Raw genomic sequence first — 22,387 nt, forward strand, 5'->3', positions numbered from 1 at the left:
CCCAGGGCAGGGAAGGCGGGCCGGGCCCTGGGGCTGCCGCCTGTCTTCTCTTTCTGTTTGTTCTTGCACAGCTCCTCTGCCCAGATCCGGTACAGCATCCCGGAGGAGCTCACCCGGGGCACCTTCGTGGGCAATATCGCGAAGGACCTGGGCACCGATGTGGCGAAACTGGCGGCAGCTAATCTGCAGGTACTGTCCGATTCGGATTCTCAGTACTTCTCGGTCAATGTGAACACCGGTGTCATAATGGTCAGCGAGCGGATAGACCGGGAGCAGCTCTGCGGGCAGAACCCCCGCTGCTTCCTCCACCTGAAACTTGCCATCGAGAACCCAGTGGAGTTTTACCGCATTGAGGTGGAGATCCTGGATATCAATGACAACCCCCCAGAGTTCCCCAGTGACGAGGTTTCCTTGCGCATCTACGAGCTGGCGTCCCTGGGTGCCCGCTTTCCCATCCAGCCTGCCCAGGACCCTGATGTGGGCACCAACACCTTGCAGACCTATCACCTGAGTGCCAATGAGAACTTCAACCTCAACGTGAAGGCACGCACTGACGGTGGGAAGTTCCCTGAGCTGGTGCTGGAGAGGGCCCTGGATCGGGAACTTAGAGCTTTCCATCACCTGGTCCTGACTGCTGAAGATGGGGGCTTTCCCCCCCAGTCCAGCAAGATACGCATCACTATTCAGGTCCTGGATGCCAACGACAACCACCCAGTCTTTGACAGACCATCGTATGGAGCCCGCTTGGTGGAGAACTCACCACTGGGAACCCTCGTGGTGAAGTTAAATGCCACCGATGTGGATGAAGGGCCCAATGGAGACATACGCTACTCCCTCAGCAGCCACAACTCAGCTGCCCTACACCAGATCTTTGCCATCGATGAGCAAACTGGGGAGATTCGTGTTCAGGGCAACCTGGACTTCGAGGAGGCGACGGTGTATGAGATCGAAGTGGAGGCCAAGGACATGGGGTCACCCACAATGGAGGAGCACTGCAGTGTGGTGGTGGAAATCACTGATGTGAATGACAATGCCCCTGAGGTCATTCTCACCTCCTTCTCCAGCTCCCTGAGTGAGGACGCACCCCCGGGCACAGTGGTGGCCGTGATACACGTCAGAGACAGGGACTCTGGTGAGCAGGGCAGGGTCCAATGTCATGTCTCTCCAGACCTTCCCTTCCAGCTGCGTAAGGACTATGAGCACCAGTATTCGCTGCTAACCAGCACCCATTTGGACCGGGAGCAGATTGCCTACTACAACATCACCATCTCTGCCTCAGACCTGGGCAGTCCCCCACTCTCCCGCCATACCACTTTGCCAATCGCCCTGGCAGATGTCAATGACAACGCGCCCCAGTTTGAGCAAGCATCCTACGAAGTGCTGGTGGCAGAAAACAACCCAGTGGGCAGCGTGCTGGTTACAGTTTCTGCTGCCGACCCTGACTCGGAGCAGAATTCCCGCCTCTCCTATTCCATCCTGCGAGCTGGTGGGACAGATCCAGGCCTGGATCCAACTCGCTACCTCTCCATACATCCCACAAGTGGGCAGATCTCTGCCAAACTCCCCTTTGACTATGAGCAAACCACCTATCTCCAGTTTCATGTGGAAGTCTCTGATGGTGGCTCCCCGGCCCTGAGGAACAGGACGCTGGTTCATGTTTTTATAGTGGACCAGAACGACAATGCCCCACGGGTGCATTTCCCCAGGGCCGGGGAGGACTCCGCTACCCAGTTCCGAATCTCCCCCTCCACTGCCCCTCCTGCTCTTATCACCAAGGTGGTGGCAATAGATGCGGACTCGGGGCGCAATGCCTGGCTCTCCTACCACCTCGCGGAAGCCACAGACCCGGGGCTTTTCAGCGTGGCCCTGCGCTCCGGGGAGATCCGGATCATGCGGGCCCTGCAGGAGACGGATGCCTCTGCGCACGAACTGCTGGTGGTGGTCCGGGATGCCGGGGAGCCCCCACTCTCCACAGCTGTCACGCTGGTGGTGCTGGTGGAGGAGAGGGGCCCAGAGGCTTTGCAGGGCTCTGAGGCTCGGGCCACTGACGGTGGGGGCTTGCCCACAGTTACACTTTATCTGATCGTGTCCCTAGTGCTCATCTCCACCGTCTCGCTGGTGGGACTGGCAGTGCTGGGCGTGCGGTGCCTCCGGTGGGGCTCTGCGCCTGCCAACCAGAGCTGCTGCGTGGAGAGCGTGAACACGCTTCAGCCCCCTCCCAGCCACATTTTTGGGCACTTGCACTATGAGCCTAAGCAAGGGGACACGGTGATGGGCGTCCAGGTGACAGCCACGGCACCCCCTGCCCCGCGGTACCGCTCCTGCTTTTCGCCGGTCTCGGACATCAGCGAGTTCATGTTTGTGAAACCCTCGGCGGGTCCAGCCGGGGCCAACCCGCCGGATCCCACACTGTGCAGCGAGGTGAGCTCGGGAGCGTGTCCCCCAGCCTGACCGCAGCCCCGGTGTCTGCGGGGCTCGGCTCCGGAGCCGCTCGGGGTGCGGCACCCCCGGCTGGCTGCGGGGAGGGGGGTGCCCGCCGGTGCCGGCTCCCAGCAGCCGGGCGGGGCGGGGAGGGGCGGAGCGGGGGTTCCCGCTGCCGGGAGTCCCCGGCGCCCTCCCGGCGCGGCGGGAGCGCAGTGGCGGCGGCGGGGCGCGGGGGGGGGATGGTTACGCCGTGCGTATTTTGGGGAAGGCGGCGGCAGAGGGAGAGGAGGAGGAGGAGGGAGAAAAAAGGAGGAGGAGGCGGAGGAGGGGGCTGTGGAAAGACGTAAAACTGTCACTAGGTCCATCCCCTCCGCTCGCCGACTTTGTGTGTCTTTGCGTGCCGAGGAGCGGCTCAGCCGGCCGGGCTGCGATCGCCGCCGCCCCCCCCCCCCCCCCCCCTCCGCCCCTCCATCCCTCCCTGCCCGGCTCCGGCGGCTCCGGCGGCGGCTTCCTCCCTGCGCAACCCGCTCGGACCCCCCCGGGGCGCGGGGGTTCCGGCGCGGCGGCGGCTGCCGGGGCCGGCAGCGGGGGCGGGGAGGCGGGGGAGGCTGCGCGGAGCCGCCGCCGCTCCGCTCCGCGCTGCTCCGCTCTCACACCCGGCACGGGATGCTCGGGGGACGGAGTTTGCCATGGCAGCTCCCGCTGCTGCTCGCAGCCCTCTCCTGCGTGCCGGCTCCCAGCAGCTCCCAGCTCCTCTACTCCGTGCCCGAGGACCGAGAGCCGGGCTCCTCAGTGGGCGACCTGGCCAAGGACCTAGGGCTGGAGGTGCGGAGCCTGGCCGCCCGCAACCTGCGCCTGGTGAGCGAGGGTGGGCAACGGCACTTCCAGGTGGACCTGGCGGCGGGCGTGCTGCTGCTGGCCAGCCGGCTGGACCGGGAGGCTCTGTGCGGGCAGAGCCCCACGTGCTCCCTGCACCTCCAACTCGTCATGGAGAATCCCCTCCAGCTCCACCGTGTTGAGGTGGACGTCCTCGACGTGAACGACAACGCGCCCCAGTTCCCCAAGCCGGAGGTGGTCTTGGAGATCACTGAGGTAGCCAACCCTGGGACTCGGCTACCCCTGGAGGTAGCAGAAGACCCGGATATGGGCTCCAACTCCATCTCCACCTATGAGCTCAGCCCCAGTGAGCACTTCACCCTGAGTATCAACGTGAGAGGAGATGGTGTTAAGATGCCTGAGATGGTACTTGAAAAAGCACTGGATAGAGAGAAAGTGGCTGTTCATCACCTAACCCTGACAGCCCTGGATGGAGGGAATCCGGTGAAATCTGGCACTGCCAAGGTTACCATCCATGTCCTGGATGCAAATGACAACCCTCCTGTCTGTGACCCACCCGTATCCAAGGTACATTTGGAGGAGAACGTGCCAGTGGGCACTCTGGTCACCAAGCTGAATGTCACCGACTTGGATGAAGGTCCCAACGGGGACGTGGAATATTCTTTCAAAACTAGCAATAATGCGCCTGGTAAATTCACCAAGCTGTTCTCCTTAGACCCCCGGACAGGGGAGATCAGAACCAAAGCCCCGCTGGATTATGAGGAATCCAGTGCTTATGAGATTGCAGTTCGAGCCAGGGACAAGGGTTCCCCAGCCATGGAAGGACACTGTCACCTGCGAGTGGAATTAATCGATATCAATGATAACAGCCCAGAGATCATGCTGACCTCTCTCTCCAGCCCAGTGCAGGAGGATGCAACCCCAGGAACTGTGATTGCCCTCATTGGTGTGAAGGACAGCGATTCTGGTGACAACGGGCAGGTCCGTCTGCAGATAGCGAAAGAGCTTCCATTTAAATTGGTGTCATCTTTTAAAGAGCACTTTTCTCTGGTCACAAATGGTCCCCTTGATCGGGAGAAGGCCAGTGGATACAACATCACGGTGAGGGCTGTGGATTCAGGATCCCCACAGAGGGCCACACAAAAAACCTTTTACCTCCGAATTGCTGACGTGAATGATAACGCACCGAATTTCTCCAGCCCTTTTGATACAGCCCATGTTCAGGAAAATTCCTTTCCTGGAACTTCTGTTTTTTCGGTGTCAGCATCTGATCCTGATGAGGGTAGCAACGCCAAACTGTCTTACTCCATCCTGGACAATGGGATGCAGGATGTACCCATCTCAACCTACTTCAGGATAGACCAGGACAATGGCACCATCTACACCATGAGGGCTCTGGACTACGAGCAAGACAAGGTGTTCCAGGTGCCTGTGGAAGTGAAGGATGCTGGGTCTCCTGTGCTCAGTAGCACTGCTGTGGTCCATGTGTTCGTCCTGGATGAGAATGACAATGCCCCCACCATTGTCTACCCATCCGTCCCCAAGGGCTCTGCCTTCCACCAAACCATCCCGGTCTTGGCAGAACCTGGCTATCTGGTCACCAAAATTGTAGCTGTTGATGCTGATAGTGGCCATAATGCCTGGCTGTCCTACCAGCTGCAGGAGACCGCAGAGGTTTTGCCTTTCCAAGTGGAACGCCGCTCTGGAGAGATAAGGGTTGCACAGGCTCTTAGGGAGTCAGAAGATCCCCACAGGCTGGTGGTTGAAGTGAGGGACAATGGGACACCGTCCCTCTCGGCCTCCGTGGTAATAGTCATTTCACCAGAGGAAAACAGTGTTCAGGACTTTGCCAAGTCCTTGGACCTCCCCAAATCTTCTCCCCAGGAGACCAACCTAACGCTTTACCTCATCATCTCCTTGGTGTCCATTTCCCTTGTGTCCTGCGTGATGTTTGCTGTGGTGGCTGCCCGGTGTCTCAAAGCTGGCACTGCCAGCTGGACCTTTGCGGATTGCTGCCGAGGGACTGGCCACAAGCCTGCCTCCCATTTCCGTGGGCAGATGAAGCCAGATGGCTTCATCAAGTACCTGGATGTGGGAGGAGCGGGCTTGACCTCCCAGGCACAGAATTACACCTCTTGTTTCTCACCTATGTCTGACCAGAGTGATTTCCTCTTTGTAAAACCTTTCAGCCATTCTAGCACTGCGGAGACCGTGGCTGCCTACGAGCAGGTGACCAGCACCTTAGCGAGTCCCTGCGACGGGGTAAGAGGGGGGTGTTTCTTACTGTCCTGTCCACTAGCACAATGGTCCATAATATCTGGGCCAGCTGGCTGTTCTCTGTCTGTCCTTCCACCTAAGAAGGTGGCTTCAGGGCACGTGTGTCACTGTCACCTCCTGGGAGGTGGCAGGTGAAAGCTTTGGCTCAGCTTGATGGGAGTGGGGGAAGGGGCTGGGCGGCACTATAAAGTCAAAGACTGTGTGTTTGTAGAAGTGGAGAGTTTTCCCTTGGCCCCGTTCATATTCTTTTATTTTTAAAGTGATTCTTAACATGGTCAGGAACATATTTTTTGGGCGTTTAACTTCTTGATTCTGCGTGGCATATGAACTGCGATGCGGGAGGATGTTATCTGAAAGCAAAGTTGTCAATGTTTCCTTTACTCTGTTTTAGAGGTGCTTTGTAGAAATTTCTCATTTCTTAACTCCTAAGTGTTATTAATTACTGGTTTTGCCCCGACAAGGGATCATTTTCCAGCTTGGTCATTTTAAGCGAGGGGCTGAATTCACTATTCATCACTAAACGTAGTGACATTATTTCACAAAGATCCTGGTGACCTTACATGCCCTTGGGCTTGCAGAGACCTAGGCAGCGGCGTGCTTTGAAAACTTTAGCCACTTGTATTCAGATGTCTAAATATGGATGTAGGTGACTGTATTTAGCTGTAGCTTTTATAACTTTGGGATATAAAAAGTAAAGTAATTTTGTGTCATAAATGCCTGTCCTAAATTTGAAAGTGGTAATTACAACAGGAATTCAAAATATAGATTGGGAAGGTCTTATCTAGTTCAGGATTGTGTGTCAGCGTGTGCAAAAATGTGTATCTGAAATCCGCAGGGCAAGTATTTTAACAGCTTAATTTGCATGCAGCATGGGTACCAGTGGGGCCTCTATTTTAGGGGAGTAATTTATTCTAATATATTCTTTCATAAGAATCATCAAAGCTGTGGAGAAATTAGTGAAATCACATTTACTAAATAAAAATCTAGGTCAGCTGTACCCATCTTCACTTTTCCTTAGTAATTGCATGTACAAGCAGAATAATCCTATAATATTGATGTTCTACTCTCTGGACTATGAACTGCTCATTCCTAAGGTTGTCCTTTCCAGGTAGCATGTTATCATTCTGGAGTTAATTAAGAAGATTATGATTTTCGGAAGTATGCATCTTCCAGACAGAAAACAGTTCTGCTACTTAGTGCTCTTCACAAAGGCGTGATTCAAACAGGAATACGCAAGCCTGCTTCATGTCCTTCCTTATTTACAAAATCTCTATTGTCTGATAGTAAAATAACACAAGCAGAAAGTGATATTACTAATGAAGTTACAAAGTGTGCTGCTGTGTCCGAAGTTTACTGTGTCTCCTAGACAAATAATGCTTTTTTCTTTTGCTGTTGGAAGTTCATTCTTTTCTCTGCGGACAGAAAAATATTGTAATGCTCCGAGGCCACAGCATCTAGGAAAAGTCATTCAAATACAATGTGTGAAATCAAGATCTCAGGCAGGCCTTTTTTAAGGACAGAAGAAGGACAGATTAGGAAGGTCTGTTATCATTTTACCTTCTGGCATTAAAAGCATCCTTCTCAGTATCAATTAACTGTGCTACCCCCACCCTCCTCCAAGCTCATTACTTTGGTACCATTGCTTCTGCTGAATTGATGCCCTTATCAGTTTATTTCATGCTTCATTTCTTTCACAGCCTGGTTTCCTGAGCTGCTTTGGAAGATTATTCGCTGAATAGTTTTTGTCATGCTTTTTAGTATTCATGCTGGTTCAGAAATACTCAAGAAAGGGGGCAGGGGAGCTTTCTTTTTGTTCTAATTGATTTGCTTTACTTGGAAAGAACACGCTGATATTCCAGACTGAAGTAATCCAGGATCAGTTCACTTTCATTTTCAAAGGCAAGAATGGAGGTATTAAAACAACTCTTCTATTTTCTCTGCAGCAAGCTCAGCCTAACACAGACTGGCGCTTCTCTCAGACCCAGAGACCTGGAACGAGTGGGTAAGTGCCTCTTTCTCCATATATATGTCTGGTGAAGGTTTCTTTCCTTTGCATGCCACTTTCAGGGCTGAAAAGTCCTCAACTCACAGCTCTGAGAACGGGTGTTCCCTGTCATTGGGAGAATTGTCCAGCCAAAGAGTCAGAAGTAGGGCTGCTTCTGTGTCAGCTTTGTTTGCTGGTGGTGTGACAGCTGTTGTTTGTTTTGGTGTCTACAGCTTAAGGAGGACAGTCAGGAATCAGAGGCAATTCCAGGTGAAGTTATGAGATGGTTAAAGGACTGGAAAACATGCTTCACAGAGAAAGGCTTCTTTAAGGCGATTTTGAGCATTTAGACAAGACTCAGAATCCAAAATCTTGATTATTCCCCTTGCTACTGGAAATCACTGTGTGAGTCCTTTTACCAGCCATGGAGCCTTGAGCTCTGTGCTGCTGAAGTGTATTGCCTGCTCTGGCTTGAGCACCTCGTGCCAAACCACTGTGTAAGACCCTGTAACAGCCAGAAGTGAAGTGAATGAGCCTGAGGTCCCCAAAGGCTCCTCTAGAAGAGTGTGTCCCAGCCATATCTAACGCAGCAGGAGCAGGTCCCTCATGCAATGCCACTGTATGTCCTTTCTCCTGTGGGCTAGTCTGGCTGAACTGGAGTTGGGACCCCCAGATCCAACTATATTTTTGGGGGAGTTTGGAATCTTTCTTGCGGTCTCTGGGAAGTACCATCACCAACACGGGGTGGTTTATCCAGGTGAGGAGCCTTCTGCATGCTTCCCACTGGAGCTGGACCACTGAGCAGATGGAGGCTAAAGAAGAAGAAATGAAACCTAATGGGTCAGGAGACTCACAGGAAGGATGTCTCCTAAGGTCTGGTCTTGCTGTCAAAACCATGGCTGAGTTTTTGCCAATTCTCATGTGATGTCAAAAAGATAAGAAACTCTGACAGAAGAGCAGTGACCTACCTCCTGAGATAGTGCCTCTCTCTTAATTGTGCACTCTTTCCTCTGGCCCAACGAAGTTTGTTTTTCTTGGTCCACAGTGAGAAAGCACTGAGAAGAAAATGTTGAGCAGATGCCCTTCTCCTCTCACATCTTCCCTCCTGGTTCATAAGCAGGGTCAGGGATCCTTCTCAGATGGTGAACTTCCTTGAGGTTACTGTCTATGAGGAGACTGGGTCCAGGTTAATTTATATGTGAAAAAATTATATCCTTTGGGGCACACCCAAGTACTATACCCTTGGAGCAATCAGGAGTAAATTCAGATACTGTGCTTCCTTGGCTGGCTGGGTCAGGCCCTGTATCTCTGAGGAAAAGAGAGGAGCTCACACCACTGTGCTTTTATCATTCCTGGTGACCACTTGGGCAGCTCCCTGGAGGTTTAAAGGGTACCACAGGGAGCATCGGGTTCTGGGTTTCAGTGTTGGAGCTTGCAGTTAAACATCTGCAGCAGCTGGTTGTGTCTGAGTCTTTCTCTGGGTCTGGCTCAGTAATTTAGCATAATAGAAAATTAGACTGCTATAGCCAAGTTGTTACAGTGGTTAAACTTTGTTACTAGGCTTTTCTAGCTGACAAAGCTAAAATGGATTGAGGGTCTGATGTAAAGTAGATAAAGCATTCCTACTAGAAAACAGCCATTGACTTTAAAACAAGGCTGTCGCTGGAACAGTTTTCTCAGAGGTCTGTTGAATTCCCCATCACTGACAACATTTTAATCAAGGAAAATCTTTCTAACCATTTATGCTCTAGTTCAAATGACACTTAACAAAGCCCTGTTATTGCAGAAGTGCGCCAGAGCTGCTGTAATAGTTTGGTTACGAGAAGCGAGTAAATGAGCCCCATCAGAGCAAGCTCGATTACTGCCTGTTCTAGCATCATGCTGGAGCTCTTCAAGGCACAGAGCTGATGCAGTCCAGGCCTACTTAAGTCAGTGACAGGGACATTTTCTCAGGTCATGGGACAGTGACCTTCACTCCAGCCCCCAGCCTCTGCCTGAAGCTCCTTGCAGCATGTGGGGTGGGAAGAGGGGGGGCAGGAGAAAAGGCAGCCTCAGAGTCTGTTCATGGGCAGCTGGGCTAGCATGACATGTTGGTTCTGGTGCACAAGCCGTGATGTTACCCCCAATGATCTGTGAGCTGGGTGCCCACAGTAGTCCCTGAAACAGCCATCAGTGGCTCCTGTCGGTGCCTGTTGAGGCAGGGGTTCCCGTAGCATGGGCTGCCCAGGCTGGTCCCCGGGTTTGGAGAGAGACTTTGCCTAAGAACAGGCTGGTACTGAAATAAGTCAGTGGATTTTAATTCCTGTTGATTTTCCACACCTGCCTGTGTGCAGATACCGCATTTGCAATGAAAGAGCTCTTGATGATTTTTTTTCCTCTGTTTCTTTTATCTTGTTTTAAGTTAAATCAAGGGAGATGTTTTTATTCTAAACCTGTTACAATACTGAAGGATGGAAATACAAAGTTCGGCATGTTCAGTGCTCAGCTGATATCTCTCTTGTGATCAAACAGGCAAATCCTGAAGAGCAGTCCATTCCCTGTTGTGCTTTTCCCAGTGTTTTGATATCTGTTGTGTGAATTCCCCAGACACTGGTTGGTAGTACAGCTATTAAAGAGAGTGCAAGGCCAGCTGCTTGAGCCCTGTTATGCTCTCCAGTGTTATCTCACTGTATATCCTGCTGACAGGTGAACCTCTCTAGCTCTCTGAGCTGCAGAGCTTGGGGGACACAGACCACTTCTTATATGAAAAGAAAAAAAAAAGGGATGTGCTCTTAACTGCATTTGTTTGACCCAAATTAAATAACAATAAAGACAAGAAAGCTTAGGCTAGTGGTTTGAATGGATCCCGGAGGGCAGTCCAGCACTGACCTTAAGCCAGAAAGCAGGCTTAAGCTCATGTTGTGATTTCTCTTTTACTGGGAGTTGGAGAAGGAACAATTCAGTCTTCTCTCAGCATAGCCCTGCCCACCAAAACAAAGCCCACATGTCTCTGAGCACCTGGAAAACTCAGGATAAGCTCAATAGGGCAGGAACTGTCTCCTGATCTCATATATTGCTGCATTCAGGATGCTGTTACAACACAACAAAGAGAATTTGATCTTTGTTCTGAAACACAGGAGAGCTCTGGTGCACATGCTCAGAAAATAAGAGCTCAGGCAATATCCTCTGAAAATGTAGTAGGGAGTCAGACTTGAGTAGACCAATTCTCCGTTAATCTTGTTGGGAGAAAGAGAAGGATAGATTAATTCATTTAATCATTCTTGTATTTTGTTTTCTAAAAAAAAAAAAAAAAGCACCTGTGCAAATGTACATGAATACAGAATGATACTGAGCAGCAGATGCCATTGCCAGACAAATTAGATCAGTGGCTGGGCTGTAGTGGAGATTACAGCAATGAATTGTCCAAAGTGAAGGAGATGTACAGTCCGGCAGCATTGCAGGACATCCCTGCGGGGTCAGCAGTCCGGGGTCTCCATAGCGGCGCGTGGGGGTATGGAGGGAGAATGCAGGAACTGGGACTGGTACTTGTTGCTGTTTCACTAGTTGCCAAAGGAACAGAGACCAGGTTTGTGCCCTGTGTGTTCACGGTACTTGCCTGACCCCTGTAGCTCCTTGTTTTGATCTCTGTGTGACAGTTTATTCAGGAAAACACCAGGATCAAGTCAGGATTTCCTTCCTGGAGGAGTGGGGAGGGTTCTGTGGTGCTCACAGGTGGGCATGGGAGGGTGAGACATCCCGGGCTGGGAAGTGCCAGTGTGTCCTGGGCAGCTCGTGGAGGAGTGGGGACAATCTCAGGCCGTGTGGGCAGGCTAGAAGGAGATCCCAGGCAGGAGGCACCCCAGAGACCGTGGTGGGGGACTCACAAGGAGATGGGAAGCAGTGTGGGAATTCCAAGTCACTCTGTGGGAGGGAGGAGCAAAGCATGCAAAGAAGATACAGAGTGTCATTTCACACCTCCTCTCTCCCGTTTGTTTTCTTTAATCCTAAATGTCTCGGTGCTACTGGTTTCCCACACTGTTGCAAGCCAGACTCCCCTTCCCAGGGCCAACACAGTTTGTTAAACAGCGTCACAGCCACCTGGTCTGACCCCAGCCATCATCACCCAGGCTGTGCAGAGGGAGGAAGGAGGGTGCAGCAAAAGGCTTTGCAGCAGACAACAGAGGTGCCCATAGGAGACCTATGAAGGAAAAGGGTTTTTTCATTCTTTTTTTTCATTTTCATGCCCGAGCTCCAAGAATTGGGCTTGCAGGGCTAATGACAGCCTGCCTGTGCGTGGTGGGAACCAGGGAGGGGAAAAAAGGTGTTCCAAGGGTAGTCCTTAAAGCTCTCAGGAGTGTTCTTGGTATGCAGAGTCTGCAGGTACCACCAAAGGGTGACTGCAGCTTGGGGGGCTTCTAGTGTGTGTTTGGGATGGGCGGGAGGTCCCGCATAACAGCAGCACCCAGCAGCCCCAAAACATGCTCCCATCAAAGGGACCCCACATGTGCGTGTCTGGGTGGGACATCTCAGAGCACACAGCAGCTGGGGCCAGAGGACAGAGGCAGAGGGACACACCGACGTTCATGGGTTTATGCGATGCGGGGGCAGATACACAGCAGAAAGACAACTGGCCACTGATGCAGGCTTTAGCATGTCCTTCCTAAAAAAAAATACTTGCTAACCCAGCAGCCACAGGCGTGTCTGCCGGTGTTGTAACCCCCTAGGAATTTACGTTGCAAGTTTGTGTAACATTACATAGCGGATACAGTAGCGAGTGCCATAAACCATACGCACAGCTGCACCAGTGGGGTTGTCTGGGTAAACACTGACAGATTGACCTTCTGTCCACATTTTGATTGAAAACGTTGTGAAAACTGACATGTGCTGGGCAGAGGCGCTGGCCAAGCTGCAGCCTGAAGCAGTTCTCTCCCTCCCTTCCAGTGCTACCACTGGGCTGCAGAGCCAGGTCCCCGTGACTGTGACCCCTCCGTCCCTCTCATGCCCCACTACGGCTCTTACGGCGTCTTTTCATGGAAACACAGGAGAGTTTGGGTTGGAAGGAACCTTCAAAGATTTTTTACCACGGACAGGGACACCTTCCACTAGCCCAGTTGCCCAAAGCCCCGTCCAACCTGGCCTTGAACCCTTCCAGGGAGGGGGCAGCCACAGCTTCTCTGGGCAACCTGTGCCAGGGCCTCACCACGCTCGCTGTAAGGGATTTCTTCCTTATGTCCAACCCAAACCCTACCCGCTTTCAGTTTAAAACTGTTGCCTCTTGTGCTGTCACACCAGGCCCTGACAGAAAGTTTTTAGCTTTCTTACAAGCCCCCCTTCAATACTGAAATGCCCCAGTAAGGTCTCCCTGGAGCCTTCTCTCCTCCAGGCCGAACAACCCCATCTCCCTCAGCCTCTCCCCACAGCAGAGCTGTCCCAGCCCTCGGACCATTTCGGTGTCCTCCTCCGGACCCGCTCTCACAGGTCCATGTCTGTCTTGTGCTGGGGGCCCCAGAGCTGGACGCAGTGCTGCCGGGGGGTGTCAGGGGCGCAGAGCAGAGGGGGACGATTCCCTCCTCACCCTTTGGGCACACTGCTGCTGATGCAGCCCAGGATGCAGTTGGGCTATGAGTGCACATTGCCAGCTCGTGTCCCACTTTTCACCCACAAGTACCCCCAGTCCTTCTCCACAGGGCTGTTCTCAATCCCTTCATCCTCCATCGTGTACTGATATTGGGGATTTCCCTGACCCATGTTCAGGATCTTACACTTGGCCTTGTTGAACCTCATGATGTTCACATGGCTCACTTCTCCAGTCTTTTAAGGTCTCTGGTGTTTTCCACCAATATATATATTTCACCACAATATCTGCTCTTGCTGCCCTCTCGTGCACTATGCAGTGAGGGCCTCCGTATGCTCCTCTTCTCCATTCCTCACCACATCTGCAGCCTCCTGCTTTCTCTGAGCCCATCCCCAGCACCACTGTCATCCCACACAGCACCCCAGACTGTGCCCAGCTCTGCACCAGCAGCAGAACAAGCAGCTTTTGCAATTTCCAGCTACCAATGTGATGACAGGCAGTGACAGGTGAGCTTGTGGGTCAAGCATGGCTGGTAACTGAGCCTTACCCTAGCAGGAAACACCAGTGAGGGTCTTTTTGTTGATTTGCATGCAGATGGTGGAAGAGTAGCATAACAGAAACTTCAAATCTGGTTGAAACCGCTCAGCAGTTTCCAGAAGCCAGGGCTAATGGAATCAGTGGATGGGCAGCATGGGGGAAATAGGTTGAAAAAGGGAAAAGGAGACAGTTGTCAGGACAGGTGTCACCAGGATAACATGCAGCTAGTGGGATATGCACCACAGCTGGTGTCACCATGGTTCCTGGGGAAAGCCAGGAGCCCTGGGAGCAACTGCTGGCCCTTCTGGGCTGTGCAGGTTTCCCACCCTCAGCTTCTCATTGACAGAGCCAAGAGGAGCAGCAGAAATAACTGCCACCCCGGGAAGTTTAGGAAATAATTTTAATCCTCAGGTTTCCATCCCAAATGCACTCAAGGGTGCAGTGGTATTTGCTTTGCCAGGTGAAGTGCCACGTTTTGCAACACCATGCAACAGTCTTTGGGCTAAAATTACTGCTTCTTCAGGCTGGTTTCTATTCGTCTGCCTATTCAGATGCTTGAGTGGTTGCTCTACTGTTCCTGCAGCGTGCAGTGTGGAGCTGCTCTCAACTGCCACCCCAGGGCCTCAGGAAGGTGTGAGTGGAGCCCAGCAGCTTGAAAAAATCACAGCAGTCTCTGGAGATTCCTTTGAAGTCATTGCTTTTCAGGAGCAGCCATAATCTAAGTAATACAGCACTCTCCTAAGATTGAGAGCCTTTGCAACTTTAATGTGAGCTGCAGACCCCTCAGTGAAGGAAGAGTTGTGTTAGTAAAGGGGCTCTGCTCTGAAGGAAGTGTTTTTACCCTGTCAAAACCTCTGGGGCTGCAGAGCTCAGATCACCAGCTCTGTTGGTGTTCTGGTGTAGCTTGTGTCAGATCCTGTGGAACCTGAGAGAGGACTTGCCTTTCTGGGGAGTACTTGAGGTGGTTGTTCATGCCTGATGATGTAGCCAATGCCATCCCCCGGCCTGCTTGTGTCTTTTGCTCAGTAAACACCTTGGAGGGAACCACTGGAGCCCAGCAAGGGCTGGATGGTCACATCTGTCAGATTTGGTGTTGCCCTGGTGGGTCTTGAAACAGGAGAGGTTGAAAATCAGTCAGAGGCTCATGGCTTTGGGGTGCTGGAGTGTGGCCAAAGAAGAGCAATGAAGCCAGTGAAGGGTATGGAGAACAAGTTTTATGAGAAGTGGCTGAGGGAACTGGGGTTGTTTACTCTGGAGAAAAGGAGGCTGGGGGAGACCTCATCACTCTCTACAGTTACCTGAAAGGAGGTTGCAGCAAGGAGGGTGTTGGCCTCTGTTCCTAGGTAACGAGCGCTAGGATGAGAGAAAACAGCCTCAAGTTGTGCCAGGGCATGTTTAGAAGGGATATTAGGAAAAACGTCTTTACTGAAAGGGTTATCAAACACTGGAACAGGCTGCTCAGGGAAGTGGTTGAGTCACCATCTCTGGGGGTATTTAAAAGACGTGTAGATCTGGTGCTTAGGGACATGATTTAGTGGTGGACTTGGCAGTGTTAGGTTAAGGGTCAGACTCAATGATCTTAAAGGTCTTTTCCAACCTAAATGATTCTATTGTTCTATGAATGTGGTTTCCTATAAAATGCTGCAGAGAAAACACTGCTTTAAGGCATTATGATGCTGCTCAGAGCCTGGATTTCCTCTGAGCATGCGCTACAGCCCCACAATGCAATTTTGGGATGCTGGGACAGACAGGAACTGTTTTGATGCTGGGAGCAGGAGTTGTCCTTGAATAACTGCTCTCCTTTCCCTGCCTTCCTGCAGAGCTGACCCAATACTGGGATTGGAAATGGAAAGTTTTGTAGTGATGTGTCCCAGTCCCACCTCACCTCCTTTTCCACAGCCAGGAGACCACAGAGCTGCACTGCCAAGCTGTGCACAATACCCGTGAGCATCCCTGCTTGCAGGGTTCACCCTTTTGTCTATTAACAGCCCAAATCTCAGCAGATACAGTATCTGAGCTTCTTTCTAGATCATGTAGCCTTCTTCAGCTGAATGTTTCCTTCCCTTATTGACCATCTTGGGCCAATAATCCCTTTATCTGCATTGTGATGGCCCTTGAAGTCTGAGCCATCCAGATCCTGCCAGGCAGGACAAAAGCTGAAGAGTCTTTTATGAAGAAAGAGAAATATTATAATGATGGGACATGTTTCTCATTCTGGAAAGCCCCTAGAATATCAGGAGTTTCATCATCACAGTGTTATGTATAGAAATGTTATTTTAGGTAATTTAGCAGGTGCTATATGTACTGGTTTAATTTTTCTGTCTCCATCTGCTTCCTGCGCAGCTGAGCACATGCCATGGCTGGCTGCAGAGGCACAGGGATCTGACAAATAGGCACAATAACCTTTCTAAAGAATTTCTCAAAATATCCTTCCTGGCGTGTTTGGGGCATGGATGGCGGCAGGGTGGGCTGGGTGAAATAATACTTGTCTCAGTTCCAGCTCATCCAGGAGGAATGAAGAACCCCTGGGAGGGGGGACTGCCCCTGGTCCCCATTTTAGAGACATCATGGCCTTTTTTTGTTCTGCCTCTGCCTGGCAGAGCAGTATCCCAGCAGCTCTTGCTGGCTGGAAGTAAGGACTTGCTGGTGCTTTGGGAGGCTGCAGATCTTCCCCTTGCTTGCCTGCTAGCATTTTCAATCCCATCTTTGCACAGTCATGATCTTAAAGCTGGGTCTCATCCAGATCGTCTCCAGCCCTTGTAATTGCATTACGGAAGCGGCAGGGAATGTGTGGAGCCGGGGGAGCATGGGGGAAGGGCCAGCAGCATCCTCTGTTAAGGAAGGGAGAAAGGATTGTGGTAATTTTGGATCCGGTTCCTTCTTTTTGGAGGCTAGGGGAGGCAGGAGGGTGGTGGGCTGTAGGTTGGGGCTGCAGGAGGCTGGTGTGGGTGACGGGACAGAGGGATGCTGACCCTGGGGCTGCATCCCCAGCCATGGGACCGTGTCCCCAGGACACCTTGAGTGTAGCAGAGACTCAGCACCGTCAGGGACAGATCTGTTCCCTCTTGCTTGTCACTTTGCCAGTCGAGAAACACGCAGGCTGAGATTTTATTTCTGCTGCTGCCTCCGGCTGGAGCTGTGTGTGGGAGGTGGGAAGGGGGGGGGCAGAGAGGGCTTAGAGGAAGCTGGGAGAGAGGAAACAGCATTGAAGGGGAAGTTAGTCTGGGGGTGCAGCCTCGGGGGAGCAGGAACTGCCCGGGAAGGGGGCTAGAGGAATGGGCTTGAAGATACCCCCTGAGCCTGGGAACTGGGTGGGGAGGGAAGGGCAGAGTCCTGCCCCAGCCAGCCTCCCAGTGATGGGATGCAGGAAGCAGCAGCCAGAGGTGGGGAGCAAATGGGAACAAAAGGGGAAGAGGCTGGGAGGAGACACAAACCCCAGCCACATCCCCCTCCTGAGAGTGGGGAAGCCTGGCAGCAGCTGGGGCCATGGGTTGGGAGAAGTGATGGCTGGGGTGCCACTGCCATAGGAGCCAGAAAACCTCAAAGGAGGGAGGATGCTGAGGGTGTCCTAGGAAAAACCCCCGGCCAAACACTGCCCACAGTCCTGCCAGGCACCCCTGGGGTGCCAGGATCTCATCCATGGGGTGCTGAGTTGTCCTCTCCAGCCCTTGGGGCTGTGACAGCACCGCTCTGGCATGAATAAACTTCAGCTTGTTGTGGCACTGCTACGGCTCGTGTTTCCAGCTGCAGAGTGAGAAAAACAATTTTTCAGGAATCCACCGGGCAGTTGTGCAAATAAATGTTTGCGAGGCCTTTGGCTGCCATAGTGACGAGCTCCATAGCAACCCCACAAGGAAATGAATAATTCTGTGCTCGAAGAGGAAATTAAAAAGGGATGTGGTGGCTGGGGGTGCCACAAAAGAGCTGGTCAGTAAAGCTCCCCGGTCCACCCTACGCTGCCTGGGCAGCTGCTTGTGGAAGCCCTCGGTAATGGGGCAGCTTAGCGACATAGCACGTGGTGTGGCTGTGTCAAGGCTGCAGGGCAAGCCTTTCATTTCAGCATTCCCTGATTTCCATGTAGCCAGGTTTAATGAAGGCATTTGCAGATTGTACACCGGCTGTACCTGCCTCTGCTGGCACAGCCCCAGTCCTGTGCTCCATGTCCACCATGCCCTGAGCCCCCTAAGATGCTGCATTCCTGGGTTTGTCTCAAACGTGGGTTCACTTCTCTCTCCAGTCCTAGCTGTGCTGGAAACGTTCCCAAAAATGAAAGCCAGCTCTTTGCTGAGCTTTGAAGTGTGGAGTAGAATTGAGCAGAGAGGAAAAAAAAATCTATCCTATGGGGGATGGGTTTTTAGAAAAAAACCTATTGAGTCGACGGCATTTGTATTAAAACCAGCAAGTCCTTGGAGTCATTTCCATAGGAACCACCCCCCCTGTTCCCAGCAGCCTCCCCGCAGCAGCGCCCAAGGCTGTGGCTGAGCGGGGAGCAGTGCTGCAAGGGGGGGCTCTCCTGAGGTCTGCCTGCCTCAGGCAGGGGGAGCAGGGCAGGGCAGGGCAGGCTGCTTGCTATTGAATTGGTGATTCACAGCTCTGATTCACAATTCCATCCTACAGTCATGGAAGATGGCCAGATCTGGTCATCAGCTGTGTGCCTTTTTCCAATACGAGAAGTTATTTTTGGGTGTTTTTAGATTACAGCACTTGTTTTTTTTTCTGTCTCTGAATTCTGGATGATTGCACTGCAAGTAATTGAGGCACTTGAACTTCCTGCTTAGAGAAGTGAACTCAATATCATTTTTTGCAATGCTAAGGCATTTCTAAAATAGCTTTTCTGCGTGGCATCATGAGGAGTAAGCACACGGCTTTGGGGCTGTTTGTGAAAAATTTGGGAGCACTGGATGCAGGAAGTTTGCAGAAAAAGCCATCAGGTTTAACATGAGTCACCAGTGCACCCTTGCTGTGATGGAGACTGACTGGGTTTTACTGGTAAGATGGTAGCCAGCAGGTCAGGAGAAGAGACGGTTGCCCTCAGTTCAGCACTTATGGGGTCACATCTGGAGCACTGCACCCCGTTTTGGGCTCCCCACTGCAACAAAGACATGGCCATATGGGAGCCACTCAAATGATCAGAGGTCTGGAGTCCAAGGCAGGGGAGGAGGTGTGAGAGCTGGGGGTCTCATTGCTGTCTTCAGAGGTGCACAGTGAAAGGACGAGGGGCAATGGGCACACATTGCAACAAGACAGATTTGGAGTAGATGTTAGGAAACATTTTTCACCCAAGGGTGGTCAAACACTGGGGCAGGAAGCCAGAGAGATGGAGAAATCTCATACTCAGAATGTGGCTGCTCAGGCCCAGAACATCTGTTATCAAGTTGGGTCCAGCTGAAAGCTTGGCCCTCTTTTGCATGGGGTGTTGGACCAGAGACCTTTCCACCTTCATTAGGCTGGGTGCTTCATGTCCCTGTCCGTCTGAATCAGTCTGTGGTTTTGTGATCCCACAGGGCATTAAGGGGAGGTAGGGCTTTGGCTCTCCCCCTGACACTGGAGTATAGCCGTAACACAGGGGCTGGTGAAGCCCACCACGTGAGTTCACATGTATTCACTCCCTCTCTAAGACCAGAAGAGGAGAAAAGGCTCTGAAATGCTGCCTCTCTCACCCTCCTTCAGGGATGAACTTTCCTCTGCTCACTGGTGCTGTGCGGTCACGCTTTCCTGGGGGCACACAACTCTAAAACAAGAGCTTAAACCAAACTGAACAATATCCACAGGTTTCTTGGTACAGCTGCTCCTTTTGTGCTGTGCACCAGAGGGACTGTCACTCAATCCCCTCCCAGGCTGCAGGGACTAACCACGGCCTTTCTTCCCCCTCTTTCCAACCCAGCCCTGCCTGGGCAAGTCCAGTGCTTAGTGGTGGCCAGCTTTGCTGTCTGTGCCTGCGTGCAGCCATGGGGCCAAGGGTCGTTGGGGTGGAGAGTGAGGAACACCTGGTTAGGGAGCTCAGTGAAATTGGGGTTCCTGGTGCTACTTCCCAGGTGAGTGCCCTGACCACAGGGTGAGCCTTTCCTTCCCTGCATTCTGCTGGCCTAGGGCACGGAGGCATGGCTTTGACAGGAGGCAGGAGCTTCTGTCCAGTTGCCCAAATGAGAGGTGGGAAGGGAGGAAAGAATCTTTTGGGAGGTGAAAAATGTGATGCCAGCACTGCTGCATCAAAGAGGAAGTTGAATCTGAACCTCTGATTTCCCAACAGAGTTCAAAGCACTGGAATATTGCAATTAAAAAAAAAAAAAGAATTTGGCACTTCCCCATGTTTTGCCTTTACCCACACCCGGATCCCATTAGCATGCAGGGGCAGACCCCAGAGCCAGGAGCAGTGACTGGGAGGCACCAGGATGTTTCTTGGCAGCTTTCCTGCAGCTCTGAAAAACCTGGGAAACTCAGCTGCCAGCCAGTGGGGCAGCTGGTGGGGCAGGAGCTGCTGGAGTTAACTGGTGGGTAAATGAGTTGTGGTTTGCAATGAGGTTTAGGTTCTTAAGTCCTTTATTGGATCTAGCCCAGGGCTCTATTCCCAGCCCTGCTTGTGACATTAACAGGTCAGTGCAGCCCCAGGGCTGTCCCCTCCTTGCCCTCGCTGCCTGAGCTCTGTGCACAGCACTGAGTGCAGGGCAACAGCACCCACATCCATGGATCAGCGCAACCATCATGCAAGCGCTGAAATCCATTTATGAGGTGAGCAAGTCTCACTGCTGGCCTTCTTGAAACTGTGCCACCACACGTGTCGCAGAGAAAAGATATAAATAGTTTTCAGGATGCCTGAGGTTGCAGCAGAAGGCAGGTATTTCAGAAGCGGTGCTGTCGGCAGTATCGTGCCAGGGCAGCTTCTGCCACATTAGGGACTGTTTGCATCCTCCACAGATAAGGCAGTATGAGAGCAGTGCCCTGTGCCTGGCTGGCAGTGGATCACACAGGCGGTACAGAAGGGGAGGGGATGGATAGTCGTGTGGTCCTGGCACAGGTCTTGCTTGTCTTTGGACAAGTTTACTTAAGACCAGTCTTTCCGCAGAGTACCTGAAATTGTCCATACACTCATCCTTACACTCAGATCTTGTGTTTCAAAGGGAGTTTGCCCATATATACCCCTCACTGGGTTCATACCAAGCTGTGTGACCAAGCAGAGCCATGTGGGGTCTGAGCAGAGCTCACAGGCACCCTTATCCATTCCATTCATCTGCAGATTTTTTTCCTGTGTGCAGAATATTGCACAGAGAGGACAGAGAAAGCTCGTGCATTCAGGGCTTCCCTCCTTGCAGAGCTTTGATGCAGCTGAGGCAGTGTCCTAGACACAAGAGCTGCCCATGCTACAAGGTCGCTATGGCAGATACAACATTCAAGGATGGGTCCGTCTCAGTTCCAAAATGAACATATTGAGCCTGTCCTGCATGTGAGGGCTGCAGCGGGTGCAACCAGTGGGGGGACTGAGGCAGTGGGATGCTCGGCATGGTGGCGAAGAGCCCATCTGCCACCCAGCATGTGGTGTTGAGTTGGCACTGGTAGTGCCTGCACTGGCATTTGCAGCGTGTGGGGTGCCAAGTGCTCAAGCATGGAGCTGCCTGCAGGAGACCCCAGAGCTGGGGGAGATCTTGGCTGCTTGAGCATGTCTGAGCAGGGTTTCAGGGTCTGAGCAGGGCTTTGGGGTCTGGCAGCTCCTGGAAGTAAGGGCTGGGACTATAGCAGTGGAGGAGGAGGCCACCTCCATGCCTTGCAGCCTGGTGGTTTGAACACTTGCCTTGGAAACAGGCTCAGCTCTCTCCAAGGGCTTTCAAACTCCGCCATCTCGCTTCTGGAGAGCTCCCAGCTGCAAGAGTGGGGCAGCCCTCCTCACAGGCGAGCCAGCACGCAGCCAAGGGGCAGATTCTGGCATCCCAGTGGGCAGGAAAGGAGAGACTGACTGGTGGTCTGAGTGATGTGGTCACTCAGGGTGAGAGCAGAGGAGGAGCCAGGAAGCTGGTGAGATGTTTAGGTCTCTCTGCTGGAATCAGGGAGGCTCTGGAGGGGCTCCGGGAGCACAGCCCTGACCTCTCTGGAGGGGAAGTGCCACCACCAGTGAACAGTGGCCAAGCACAGCTGGCACCTGGCAAACATGAAAGCAGGGTTTGTTAGACTGCTCACAGACTGCTGATTGTAACCTCGGTCACAAAACCTCCTTAGTGGAAGTCTGATAGCATTCACAGAGGTTTCCCAGGCAGATCTGCAGTGCTCAGCCCCACCATCAGCCAGTTCCAGTCAGGTGCCCACCTCCCTTCTCTCCCGTCCCTGTTGCTCCAGCCTCCCCAGGACTGTTTGCTGTTGGCTCTGCAGAGCTGGCAGCTGCTCTTGGACTCCAGTCAGAGCAAGTTTTGTGGTGCTGAGCAGCTGGCTCCATGCTGATCCTAAAGCCCACTATGCCATGGGGTCTTCTCACCCTCTGTCTTCCAAATAAAGCAGCAGAATGGGGTTGTAGCCTGAAATAGCTTGAAAGGTGCATCCACATATGTGACGTGCAAAAGGAACACCAGACCTGGGTTGTACAAGGGTGCATGCACCTCTGGGGCTTTAGGACCAGCATTTTTTGTAGTGTTACATTTTATTGGAGGGATTTTGAGGTGATGAGTTGCTGGCTATCTCTGAAGTCAATAAAAGTTAGATAGGTGTTGCTGGGAGCACCAGTGAGCCCCCAAGTGCTTTTGGTATTGGTGGTTATTCTTCAAAAGCCCGGTGAAGGATGGAGACCTCTG

General features: G+C 52.4%; 1 protein-coding gene across 15 annotated transcripts in view; it reads left to right on the forward strand.

The window, feature by feature from the left end:
• Nucleotides 1-22,387, forward strand: part of LOC141965011 (protocadherin gamma-C5-like) — a 51,043-nt gene that overhangs the window by 21,272 nt on the left and 7,384 nt on the right. For 8 of the 15 annotated variants that reach the window (XM_074916040.1, XM_074916045.1, XM_074916047.1 and 5 more), the window contains exon 2: nt 7,482-7,540. In XM_074916040.1, the coding sequence (XP_074772141.1) occupies nt 7,482-7,540 (59 nt within the window). Of the gene's footprint in view, nt 1-84; nt 2,422-2,766; nt 5,524-7,481; nt 7,541-22,387 lie in introns of those variants that run through there. The other 7 variants (XM_074916033.1, XM_074916032.1, XM_074916041.1 and 4 more) reach the window with 6 other exon arrangements.

The sequence above is a fragment of the Athene noctua genome, chromosome 12 (genome assembly GCF_965140245.1).
Source record: "Athene noctua chromosome 12, bAthNoc1.hap1.1, whole genome shotgun sequence".
In the NCBI taxonomy this organism is placed as follows: Eukaryota; Metazoa; Chordata; class Aves; order Strigiformes; family Strigidae; genus Athene; species Athene noctua.